Here is a 13777-nt window from a genome sequence, read left to right as displayed (position 1 = left end):
AAAATTGCCTATTCGGTAACGCCAATTAATGATGATGATTATGACCAGCGTGTAGTGTTACTTGGAATGCACCTCACTTTGAATGCATGTAACGATACAAAATATACACACACTTACAGACCACACAAGAAGTAGAATTTTACTGATCCAAATAATCACTTGAACTCAGCATGAGTTTGTTTACATTTGGCAGCCCGTCACATTGACCGACACATATGTCGATTAGACACACTGATCGACATATGTGCCCATTAGTCATATTGATTATAGAACCCCTTACATATATACATAAATGGGTTACTAGAATACGCTTACTAGCATTTGCTTATTATGAATTCATGTACATCTAGGTTGCAAGTATTAGCGTAAATATGTCTTAGTAATTTAGAAATATTTTGTATAAAAGAAAGCGTTTTCATGAATAAAGAGGGAATTCTATTTGAACACAAAAACTAGGTTGTTCGTTTATATTACAACTAACAGGGAATTCTTCGCTTGGAAAAAATATGTTGCTATACTATATCATAACTTACCAACAACAACATTCGGTTGCAGAGCTGCAGTTCCAAAGTAAGTAAATGCACCGCTTTCGAAGAGTAAATTCTCTTTGCCTACAGTAACTTCAACGCGGCCTTCTAATATAAGTACAAAGAAATCAACAGCTTTACCCTGTTGATAAATAAATAGACGAGGGTCATCTTTGGATTTTCCTTTACATTTTATAGCATGTATAATATCTTGATTAAGTAAGCGCCGTAAGATTGTTTCAGAAATAACCTCCTTTTTAAAAGCATCGACAGCTGTGGTTAAAAAAGTATATATCGTTTATAAATGTTATAAAAATAATAATTACACTGGTTTACAGCCAAAATTCACCAGAGACGCCATTATGAAATTCCTATGGAAAATCACCCCCTGATTTTGAAAATCAAGGTTATTTTTAATTCTATGGTAACATTTTTGAGATATTTACGAATAACCGTTTTTCAAAAAAAAAAAAAAAAATTGGGTCCACTTAATCATATATATCTCAAGAACGAATTGAGCAATTCCAAAACTGTTTGAATCTTTTAAAAGGTAACAAAATTTGCTATAAACTGTGCATACAACACTTTTTGTTAGGCCCTGCAGATTTAAGGATAACGAACAATCATTACGGATTTTTTCAATTTTTTTGGAAAAATATAAAAAAATTTGTATTTTGCGAGGAAGGATCTCGAAAACTTTTTATTTTTTTGCGGATTTTTTCTCTCTCTAATCTCTGTTTTATTACAAAAAAAATAATCTTTCATTCAACAAAATCGATGGACTAATACAAAAGTTATAAGCATTCAAGTAAATATATCCATTTAGTACTTAAGTACCCTACTGGTACATATGTGTTAGTGTTCGTATATCAGTTAGTTAGGAAATACTAACGCATATGTACTAGTAGGGTACTTAAGTATTAAATGGATATATTTACTTGAATGCTTATAGCTTTTGTATATATTTACTTGAATGCTTATAATTTTTGTATTAGTCCATCGATCTTGTTGAATGAAAACTTATTTTTTTTGTAATAAAACAGAGCTTAGAGAGAAAAAAAATATGCAAAAAAATAAAAAGTTTTCGAGATCCTTCTTCGCAAAGTACACACTTTTTTTTACTTTTACAAAAAAAAATTGAAAAAATCCGTAATGATTATTCGTTATCTTTGAATCTGCATGGTCTAGCAAAAAGTGTTGTATGCACAGTTTATAGCAAATTTTATTACCTTTTAAAAGCTTCAAACCGTTTTAAAATTGCTCAATTCGTTCTTGAGATATATATGATTAAGTGCAGACCTGTTAAATTTGAATTAGCATTAGTAATCAATTAATTAGATGCCGATTTTAATGGCCAATGATTATTTCAATTGTTTTCCGTAAAAAGCAATTACTAATTGATTACCATTAGAAAAAAATCAAAAAAAAAATCATGACTTTTTCCGATTTTTTTTTTGATTTTTTTTGATTTTTTTTTGATTTTTTTTGATTACTTTTAATTATTTTTCTGCTTTGTTGAAAGAAAAATTCTCGTTTGTTGCATGCACGGAATAATTTCTACATACAAGTACATTTTAGGATGCAATATTAAATCGTAAGCGCTTATCGAGGCAAATATATACATGCACCATATAGGATAAGTATATACACGTGCATAATTTGCTACACTCATTATCAAAAATAATAACGTTATGGTTCATCCTTAAGTAAAGCCAATTTTGTTTTGTATACAAAAGTAATATATCCATATATCCTATATGGTGCATGTATGTATATATTTGCCTCGATAAGCGGTTACGATTTAATATTGCATCCTAAAATGTACTTGTATGTAGAAATTATTCCGTGCATGCAACAAACGAGAATTTTTCTTTCAACAAAGCAGAAAAATAATTAAAAATAATCAAAAAAAATCAAAAAAAAATCAAAAAAAATCAAAAAAAATCGAAAAAATCAAAAATAATCAAAAGTAATCAAAAGGGCCTTTTTTGATTACTTTTGATTATTTTTGATTTTTTTGATTTTTTTTGATTTTTTTTGATTTTTTTTGATTTTTTTTTGATTAATTGAAAAGTAATCATTAAAAATAGAAAATAATTGCAAGTAATCATTAAATGGCGTTTAAAGAAAATAATCAATGGAACGGCTAATGATTACCATTAGTAATCATTATTTAACAGGTCTGATTAAGTGGACCTAATTTTTTTTTTTTTTTTGAAAAACGGTAATTCGTGAATATCTCAAAAACGTTACCATATAAATAAAAAAAAAAATTAAAAATTACCTTGATTTTTGGAATCAGGGGTGATTTTACATAGGAATTTCATAATGGCGTCTCTAGTGCAGAAAAAAATTGGAATTTGTGATCCAGTGTAATTTACTTCAATATACATACATGTACTTAAGTACTGGAAAGTAGCCAAAGTAAGTTGCGGTGATACACGTATCTTTTGATTTTCACGACGCTCAGCAAACGCCGAAAAGTCTGGCTTTTTAGCACGAGTTCTGCGTACTTTTGTACGATTATCAATATACACATCTGTTTCATCAACAATCTCCGCTTGTATTAACTCTTCAATGACATCTTCAAGCGTAACTAAACCAATTGTTTCATAGAACGGATCACCGTCACCCTCATTATTGACGCGATGTACAAATGCAATATGACCAATTGTGCCATCCTTAAACTGATTAAACATAAGATCGAGTGTCATATCTTCGAAAACGAAATGTACAGGATTTTGATAGAATTCACACAGTGTACGCAATGGTGTATTATCATCGGTATCAACAAATGCCAAATCTTTTATGTACAATAAGGTGACAATATTTTTCTTATCGCCATCATAGACTGGTATACGTGAATATCCAGATTTCATAATATCTGATACGGTTGAGAAATCTAGCACAGCATCAAGTGATAACATAAAAGCATCATCAATGTGCGTCATTACATCAGCTACAGTCTTTTTACGCAACTCTAATGCACCCGATATAATATTGACTTCATTTCTATCCAAATCATTCACACCTGTGGTAACCTTAAATGGCAGATCAAAAAAATAATAATAAAAAAATAAGGATAAAATATATGCGTTGGCGATGTTTAGTATCTGCAATTACAATTTAATACAAATACCTTCACTAATTCCTTTAAACGTTCACGATTGTAAACAGCACCAATTTCTTCACCCAACATCCAATCCAACATTTTTGATATTGGATATGACATTGGGAAGGTCACTGCCATAACAACTTTTGTAATACCAATTGTTTTTGCGCCAATTGCCAAGCCATGACGCGAGCAAACAGCCTGCAAAAAGAGTTGAATCAAAGCAATAACACTGTGCAATTTTTTTTCAGAATCAAAGCCTTGCCCCCTTTTCCCATGGAATGATAAAAACTCAACATAAAAAACCATAGTTGCATAGTTAAAAGAACTAAAATATTTTTAAAATCAAACGGCTTTAAAAGTGTAACTCCGAATTGAAACTGAGCTAACATACCGCACTTCCTTAGGGAAGCGGGTGTGAGATGGAGCAATTTCGTATCCTGCTACCACACTAAGCTCGTGTGGCCTGAATGGGACGCGAGACGTACAAGAAGTCTCCTTCTTCTTGGAAGGGGGGATATATCTCTGGTGGTTGGACTTATAACCGGCCACATAGCAATCGGGAAGCATGCACAACGGCTGGGTGAACCTTATAATGATTACTGCAGGAGCTGCAAAGACGAAGAGGAGATAGAAACAGTCAAGCATTTTCTGTGTGACTCTCCTGCACTTTGGCGCAAGAGGAAGAAATCTCTGGGATCTCTCTTCTTTGATGATCTTTGTGATCTAGCTAAGTTGGAACCTAAGAAATTCCTGACGTTTGCTGAATCGCCCTGTTGGTTTGAGTAGGGGAGAGATCCACGTAGTATCACAACGGGACCTTTTGGGCTTAAGTGCACTGGTGCTCGCACCCGTGGCCACTCTCACCTAACCTAACCTAACATACCACACACCTAGATCAATACAGCGATCAACTCAGATATTTGTAAAATTCAGACATCGCAAAGTTTACACAGTTTTTTCTCCGTGACTAGTAGACGTATTATTACATAAATCGAGTATACACAGTATTGAAGGCGTTGGTTCCACATTGCAATTGAACGATGGTTGATGTCACGTGGGGTCAAGCTACAAGCGGGACATGACAGAGTTGATGTTGGACAATTAAGAGAGGTTACACTCTTACAGTATCCAGATAGAAGTTGAGCGTCCCCATCCCAGCGGGTTAGGGGGCTTGGAATATACGCGTGGCAGGTATGCCTGTCGCAAGAGGCGACTAAAACACCAAATTGATTCAAGGGGTTGTGTAGCGCAACCCTTTTAAAGGGTAGCCAGCGCACCTACCTCTGGTGAATCCTGTTTGTTTTTACAGCCGAGGCTCTGGCGACCCAAAGTTCCTCATGGATCAAGGGGGAGGGAGGGCGGTACGCCCTAGAAGGTTTCATATGGTCATACCAAATCGGACTAGTACATTAATGGTGCGTCCATCAACATCTATAAGACTCCCCAGGGCCTTCGGGGAGGCGGGCCCTCTTCAATCAAATGTTTGTTGGGATGGCCTGGTTTCTCGATATTTAGCAGAAGCTGTTTGATCAGCATATCATTTCTCTCGTTTATGGGGAGATGATGTTCTGGGGACATAAGAAGTCATCCCGTGACAGTTAGCGGAATAACAAGATTCTTCACTTGTAGGAATTCACAATAGTTTAAAGTCATTTGAACTTTTAGAGTAAACAATTCGAAATTAAGGCAAATTCAGTAGCAGGCAAGGAGAATTCAGTACGAGGTGTTGTTATCCCAACAGCTGATTGCTTCTTCTTGATAATTGTCCATACAACGCCTTGTACTGCAACATGTCAGTTAATCGAAATCAATGAAAATTTTCCTTTGACTTGACATTCTTCTGTACGGCGAATAGGTTGAACTCGCTTTGTCACCACCTGGTATGGATTCGCCTTGGTAGCAGGTGTTGTTTTCTCAACCACTGATTGCTTCTTCTTGATTATTTTCCAAACAACGGCTTGTTACAACAATATGTCAGTTAATCGAAATCAATGCAAATTTTCTTTTGCCTTGACATTCTTCTGTACAGAGAATTGTGTTGAATTCGCCTTGATTCGCAATAAAACTACCATACTTTTAGTTATTATTTGTTATCTAAAGCTTGCTGAAAAGAGCTCTAGTGAAATTTTCTGATGAATAACTTTCTTGGGAAAAAACCAAGTTCAAAATCATCCTATTAGATCAGCCCTAAATATAAACTTTATAAAATACCATACCCAGCGAATCTATACAAGGTGATGTCAAAGCGAATTCAACTCCAAATCAAAAGAAATTAATCATTGCTTTCTTAACCAAAGGCCCTGGCAGCCAGCGCTCCTCCTTTAGTGTAATAACAATTGTATTGTTGTTTCACTTTTCTTACATAAATAAATAATAAAATATTCATTGCTTTCATTATCAAGAAGAAGCAATCAGATGATCGGATAAAACCATCTGATACTGAGCGCACCTTGGACCATACAAAAATCAACACAATAAAATTATAAGCATTTACATATGAATCATTCATGTTGAGTTGGCATCATTCCCAGAGTTACTATTGCCATGTCCAAGTGAATTACGGTTAATAAAAAGCAACGGCATATCGACCAACCTGAGGTGTAATTTCACCAAATATAACAATAGCAAACGTAGAAACAATAACGGCAAATAGACCAGATGTTAAACCATCCAAAAGAATTGTGAATGTGGAATTCACTAACACATTACCCAAGAGAATACTACATAGTAAAAAGTTGCCTTTCTCTCGCACTGGTTGAATTGCTCTGGCGTATTGGCGTTCGCGTGCAGATCCAGTGTTGCAGAGAATCTAGAAAAAAGGTAAAATTAAATTAAATTTTTAAACTAAGTACGTATGTATTTTGTAGAGTATACGATAATCATATATATTGTTTCTAATTGATGTTTTTATGTACGGGTCCCTTTTTCGCTCTTATTTGGAATCCAAATCTATAAATAAAGCTTTGGTTGTAAAGATGGAGATTGGAGTGTTTTCACTGCATTACCGGCAGTTGCTACTGTACGCCATATGGCGACCAGCTGATTTATGTTGATATTTGATAAGAGAATTTTAGATTGGTTGCGCAAGATATATTAGTACGACTCAAATAATATTTTGAGGATACATTCAGTAGCAGAAGATAAGAGTGCAAAAGGTACCCTCTTAAATGAAGAACCTTTGCTCGGATAAACCCTGAACTATTTGTCATTTGTTTTGCACATTTTTAATACAAGTTAATAGCCTTGAATATTGTAAATTGTTAGATTTATTGAGCTAAAAGGCTTCAAGATGAATTAAACTTATTTTTTTGTTTATATTCATTTATAATTTATTTGGTCGATATTTCAACTTCAATCTGAAGTCATCATCAGTACTGGGGACAAAACTAAACAATAATAATAATTAATTTAATATAGGGGGTATTCCATCCCATTTCGACCAATTGTGAACCCGACCCCTTTAGAATTGGCTGAAAGTTTTTCTTCTTTTTCCCGCTTACGAAAGACGTTTTTCAGAATTTTTTCAAATTTTTTCATCCAACTCAAAAAAAGTTATGAATTAAAAAAAACACCGTTATTGTTTTCAAAATGCTATAAATTTTTCAAAAATTGACCGTTTGGGATCTTTTTTTTTTAAATTTGTTTTTAAATGTACTTTTCGGAAAAAATACAAAAAAATTTTTAAAGGTTTTTTTTTTAATTTTTCAGTTTTTCGAGATTTTTCGAATTTCGCCATTTTTTTTTTTCATAAAAAACTTCAATCAATTCTGCAATCATCCCCACTAATCCCGGAGTGGGCCGATTTTTTTATATTTTTTTTATTTAATTGAAAAAAAATAGTTTCAAAAATAAAAAATTTTTTATCAATTTTATTTATATAACAAAAAAATGTAAGGAAATGATTTTTAAAAATCTCGAAAAACTGAAAAATTAAAAAAAAAAAACTAAAAATTTGTTTGTATTTTTTCCGAAAAGTACATTTAAAAACAAATTTAAAAAAAAAAAAGATCTCAAACGGTCAATTTTTGAAAAAGTTATAGCATTTGAAAACAAAAACGGTGTTTTTTCAAAAATTCATAACTTTTTTTGAGTTGGATGAAAAAAATTCTGAAAAACGTCTTTCGTAAGCTAGAAAAGAAGAAAAACTTTCAGCCAATTCTAAAGGGGTTGGGTTCTAAATTGGTCGAAATGGGATGGAATACCCCATATACTTAAGTACATATTCAAAATAAAGTCACCACTTACACATATGGATATGTATGATCGACTGATTGGAGGAATCACAGAAAAATAACAAATAAGGTAAAAATGCAAAGACATTTCAAATTGTTTATTTTTTAATCTCTTTGCATTTTTACCTTATTTGTTATTTTTCTGTGATTCCTCCAATCAGTCTATCATACATATCCATATGTGTAAGTGGTGACTTTGTTTTGAATATGAACTTAAGTATATATTAAATTAATTATTATTATTGTTCTGTTTTGTTCCCAGTCCTGATGATGACTTTAGATTGAAGTTGAAATATCGACCAAATAAATTATAAATGAATATAAACAAAAAAATAAGTTTTATTCATCTTGAAGCCTTTTAGCTCAATAAATCTAGCAATTTGTTTTGCACTTTACTGTACATATATCGTTACCTTAATTCACAATTGCCGTAACTCTCTTTATTGCGCCACGTTTATTGTGCTAAGTCCTTAGCAGTGACATCAATATTGTGACCGGATAACCGGAGAAGATGGCGGGCGCGGAAGCTTCCCATACTTCCAATCGGAGACGCTTTTGCCTATTGTGAATACATACGATGATACTAAGGCACATTCGTTCAACCAGATATTTTACATCACAGAACCGAGGGGTAAATAATCGTTCGAGGTGATACCAGAAGGTGTAAGTACCTGAGCGTAGCGGATTTATGTCCGGAAAGGGACTAATTCACAACTTTCCCTTAAACTCTCTCTGTTTTTGCAGTTACAACAATACACGACTTACATGTTTTATATCGACTCCGAACGCCATAAGATACATTTTTGCTGATAAGCTTTTTATGGCAGACTTGGTGTGTTTGCAAACGCATCTACTTTTCCTGGGGCTTGAACCTCTGACCGTGGTTGTGGTGGGCGAGCACACTATCTACACACCATTGCAGACGCATTTTTTAATTAGTCTTCAATAAATTATTTGGCTTGAGTCGCCTTGCCTGCAGTTCTGGTCACCGTTAAAGAAAGTACTAAATCTACACTGTCTTTCTCATCCCGATAGCTTCTGCAGATGGGAGCTTTTTGGTAGAAGCCGTAGTCAAATCAACGGTGCTATAGCACAGTGACCAGTGCTGGAGCTGCAGAAGCTAGTTCCCTTTCTATGCGAAAAATTTCGATAAGGAGTTCGAGACCTCACATCTCTCCTGGTTGGTCCACATGATTTACTCACAAGATAATCAAATGATGGTCATACGGAGCTGTACGACTCGTTTGTATTTATTAATTTAGGAACCTTTCATGCCCAGCAAAAAATTAATTTCTTTCAATATAGCTGTGCTCGGGCATACAGCAATAGGAGACACTATGATGACACATGCACGCCAGCGAGACTCAATATTTTCGTAATTACTAACTTATTTGGCGTTTAACCGTTTAAAAGGTTTTGGCTGGCCAACAAGTCACGCCAGTTGCTGCTTTAATTGGTAGCAACAAGGGTATTTAAATCGTTTTCAACCTGGTCCTTCCAACGAAGTGGAGGCCGCACTCTTCCTTAGCTTCGGTAGGCAGGTTCTGATATGAATACCTTCCTGGGGGGATCATCATCTTTCATTCGCATAACAGGGCGTTATTGAAAACTTTTTGAGATAGGGCGTTTTCGAAACGGCAGCCGAGATAGGCTGACATTCCACTCAGCTGTCGATATATTATTAATCCCAAAATTGTGGGGAATATTTTTAGGTTCGTCAACAGAATTTTTAGTCACAACAATTTAAATCAATTTAATTGTTTGCTGCGTACGTTTACGCTGTTGATCAGTGATTTTACTAAACAACTTTTGCTAATCAACTGATTGATTATTCAAGCAGTCGGTTATCAAGTTCTCTATTGAATACGCAACTGTCTAGGATAGGATAGGTTAGGTGGTAGCTGCCCTGATAAGGATAGCTCACTTGGACAACACGAAGGTCCATTGTGATACCACATACACCAAAAGTAACGGTGACTTAGATCTAGCTACTTAGAGAATCGTTGGGTAGCAACGATAAAGCTCCGAATGATACCGATCTCAACTTTGGATATATCCTCGGGAGATCCAAGTGAGTCGCGACCGAAGTACTTTCGCCTAGTTCTGGCAAAAGCTGGACAATCAAGCATAGAGTGATTTGGTGATTCCACCTCATCATCTTTCATACAGCTGCAGCAGGCTGGAGTTTCCAGTATATTGAGACGTACCGCATGGATACCCATGGGATAGTGCCCTGTCAAAACCCCAATGACCATTGATAGGTGAGCCTTAGTGAACCCAATTATTTCAGCAGACCTCCTGCCATCCACTTTTGGCCAGAAAGATCTTGCTACCCTGCAAGACCCGGTATCCGCCCAACGTTTGCTGAGCTGATTCTAGGCCCAGCTAAGGAGGAGCAATCCACAGGTGGCCAGCGGGATCCCGAAATCCCTACAGCCATCTTCATCCGGTTCAGTTGTACCGATGCGGGCTAAGAGACCCGCTTGACAGTTACCCGGGATATCACTATGGCCCGGGACCCAGATAATCTTAATTGTAAAATAATTCAATGCAATCGCAAGCGAGGTCAGGCACTCCCAGACCGCCCTCGATCGCCCTGTAGTTGAGCTCAAGGCCTTGATAGCCGCTTGGCTATCAGAGTAGATGTTAAATTCCCTAACCGTAGTAGCACTGGATAGCATTCCATCCACTGCATCCTTAATCGCAGCAATTTCCGCTTGGAATACACTGCAGTGATCAGCCAACTTAAACTTGCGGCTTAAATTTAGCTCTAAACAAAAGACCCCCCCCCCCCCCCCCAACCTTTCCATCCAGTTTCGACCCATCCGTGAACAAGTTAACCGGTCCCATGCCCCAGATAATTCATCTTCCCCACTCCTCTCTCTCTGGAATAACTGGGGTGAAGGTTGTATAGGGAGCAGTTATCGGCATACAGTAGTCCGTTCTGTCCGGGATGAAGTCGAAACTGGTAAGAAGGCTAGAGTGTCCGCGGTCAGAAAGTCCATATCCCATATCACGAAGTTTGACCAACGACCTTGCCGCGGCCGCCTTTCCCGCAATATCTACTGGGTATATGTTCAGCATGACGTTCAGTGCCAAGGTAGGTGTTGTTCTGAGAGCGCCACTGATACCGATCAGCGCCGTCCGTTCCATTGACACTAATATTTTGGAGGTGCTCGCTGTGTCCAGTGCTTTCCACCAGACCAGCACCCCATGCAGCAGAATCGGTTTGACCACCATCTCATAAAGCTAGTGTACTACTCCTGGCGAGAGTCCCCATCTCTTTCCGATAGCCCCTCTGCAGCAGTACAAGGCAATGGCGGCCTTCCTGGCCCGATCTTCCACATTGGGTATCCAGGACAGTTTCTTGTCCAAAACAATCCCCAAATATTTAACACTATCAGAAAGTACCAACGGTACCCCTCCAATCGAGGGAGTTCTGAAATCGGGCATCTTATATCTCCTTGTAAAAAGAACCAATTCCGTTTTCCCGGGTTGATCACCAATCCACATGATTCAGCCCACCTAGCCACAGTAACCAGGTAGCCCTGCAGAACATCGCGCACGGTGCCCAGAAATTTGCCTCTGACTAGGATAGCGAGGTCATCTGTATAGGCAACCACCCGACAACCATTGGCTTACAGCTCCACAAGAAGCTCGTTGACTACTACAACCCAGAGGAGAGGAGATAGGACACCCCCCTGTGGCGTACCCCTGCACACCTTCCTCTTAATTATGGCCCCTCCCTACTCCGCTGCGACAATTCTACCGCATAGAAGTTTGCTAATAAATTCAACCAGAGCCACATGTACTCCTAAACCCACCAGAGCTCTTTCGATTGCCCCCGGTAAGACATTGTTAAAAGCCCCCTCGATGTCTAGAAAGGCACCCAGAGCATACTCTTTGTGTTCTAGGGACCCCTCTATTTGCTTTACAATCGAATGGAGAGCCGTTTCCGTCGATCTGCCCGCAATTGTCTAAGTTTTATGGAATCGCATATTTCTAAATAAAATGTTAAATTACATCTGCATTATTTAATTTTTCATGAACATATTTACCTTTAATTCGGTGCGGTCAAGTGACATCAAACCCAAGTTAAGACCTGAAAACAACGATGAGAATCCCAAACATACGAAAATTATAACAATCGCCAACCAAACTGGCAGGATATTTTCATATGATGTCATTTGAAGATAGTTTTCTGAACCCTGATGAACCATTGGTTTTGTTTCCGTAGCGGTTCCCTACAAGTAATACGAAATAATTATATGGCAAGAGACCACCAAAAAAATTCAACAATAAAATAACAGGCAGCATAATTTACGATTATATTAATTTACCATTAAGCGGAGTGGCCATCAGCTTGCCTATTAGCGGTGTTTTTTTCCACAATCGACGTATGAGTGACCACCTCGGCTCGACCTCCGACAGCTGATGTCCACTCTGCATAATAGTAGAATGCAGTCAAGCACTGCACAAAGTTTTAGAGCGTTGATGCTATTGTTACGAATAATACCAACACTAAGGGGTACTGCCATCTCTAAGCCGATGCTGGGAGTGACTTGTATGCACATCCATAAATCAATCATTATGTATCTACATAAATAATTCAATCATTGTGTCTACACATATGTACGAACACGCAGCGGAGGAGCAGCGCACATACACATGCAGATATCTTATCTGAGATATGCAATATAATTGTGGAAGTGTCGCTCACAAACACACGCGCATGAGCTGTGTATTGTGCATCTGTAGTTATAGCTGAGAAACTTATAGCAGATAATCAACTAGTAGATTCTAGAACAGAACCGCCTGGAAATATCAACGAGTAAACCGAACAGTATAAAAGGCGACACCGGTAGAGGCGCTACAATCAGTTTTGATTAAGCACGCAATCTGTCGGGCAATAGTAGAGTTATTTATTGTGAAGTACTTTAATAAAGGCCATTTTGCATTACTGAATAGTGGTGTTATTTAGTTTTAGTGATTCGAACCTTAGTAGAAGATATGAAATAAGCGGAATTACAGTAAATCCGTTACAATTGGTGTCAGAAGAGGAATTGTTGAATAAATTCCAGAGGACAACAAGGACATGGCAAAGTTCAGTGAATTGAAGATCCAACAACTGAAGAAGGAGTTAGAGAGCCGTGGATTGAATACAACCGGCATTAAACTCGAACTTCAGGCACTACTACGAGAGGCAATGGAAGCGGAAGGAATTAACGTGGAAGAGTATGTCTTTCATCTTGATGTCGAAGAGACAACAACAAAAACTGAAGAGAAAAATGAAACATCGCAGACAGTTACGAACACAGACTTGAACATGATATTGGCTGCAATAACTACTCAAACATCGACAGTGGCATCCCAACTAGAATCCCAGGAGAACCATATAACATCCAAGATAGAAGCACAGGAGACACGTATATCCGAAATGTCGTCGCAACTGTCATCTCAGCTGGAATCGCAGGAGAACCGTATAACATCGAAGATGGAAGCACAAGAAACGCGTATTTCAGAAATGTCGACACAGATTGCATCTAAGATTGAAGCACAATTGGATGAACAGAAAACACACATGGCGTCACAAATTGCAGAACAATTAAAAGAGCAAGAGGCACGCATACCATTACAACTCGAAGCACAGGAAGAGCATATCTCAACGAAGTCTCATCGCAGCTGGAGGCTTTTAGTGAACGACAAGATAAAATGGAGGCCGAAATGGATGCTTTGAAAGATCGTATACAGGAGTTGCAACTAAATCGCCCAGCAGTTTCAACGAGTAATCCAAAGGTAAAAACACCATCCTTTGACGGTTCTGTTCCTTTCCAGGTCTTTAAGCTACAATTTGAGAAGACCGCAACAGTGAACAACTGGAATGCTGAAGATAAAGTTGCTGC

The 13777-nt window shown here is 37.3% G+C and overlaps 1 protein-coding gene across 2 annotated transcripts in view; it reads right to left on the bottom strand.

The window, feature by feature from the left end:
- Positions 1–13777, bottom strand: part of uex (metal transporter uex) — a 164409-nt gene that overhangs the window by 45350 nt on the left and 105282 nt on the right. For both annotated transcript variants that reach the window (XM_067765363.1, XM_067765362.1), the window contains exons 3-7: positions 11933–12118; positions 6236–6451; positions 3667–3840; positions 2923–3568; positions 534–800 (exon numbers count right to left, since the gene is read on the bottom strand). In XM_067765363.1, the coding sequence (XP_067621464.1) occupies positions 534–800; positions 2923–3568; positions 3667–3840; positions 6236–6451; positions 11933–12118 (1489 nt within the window). The remainder of the gene's footprint in view (positions 1–533; positions 801–2922; positions 3569–3666; positions 3841–6235; positions 6452–11932; positions 12119–13777) is intronic.

This window comes from Eurosta solidaginis, chromosome 2, assembly GCF_040869045.1.
Source record: "Eurosta solidaginis isolate ZX-2024a chromosome 2, ASM4086904v1, whole genome shotgun sequence".
Taxonomy (NCBI): Eukaryota; Metazoa; Arthropoda; class Insecta; order Diptera; family Tephritidae; genus Eurosta; species Eurosta solidaginis.
The sequence above is the reverse complement of the archived record's forward strand: the minus strand, read 5'-3'. Positions and strand labels throughout refer to the sequence as shown.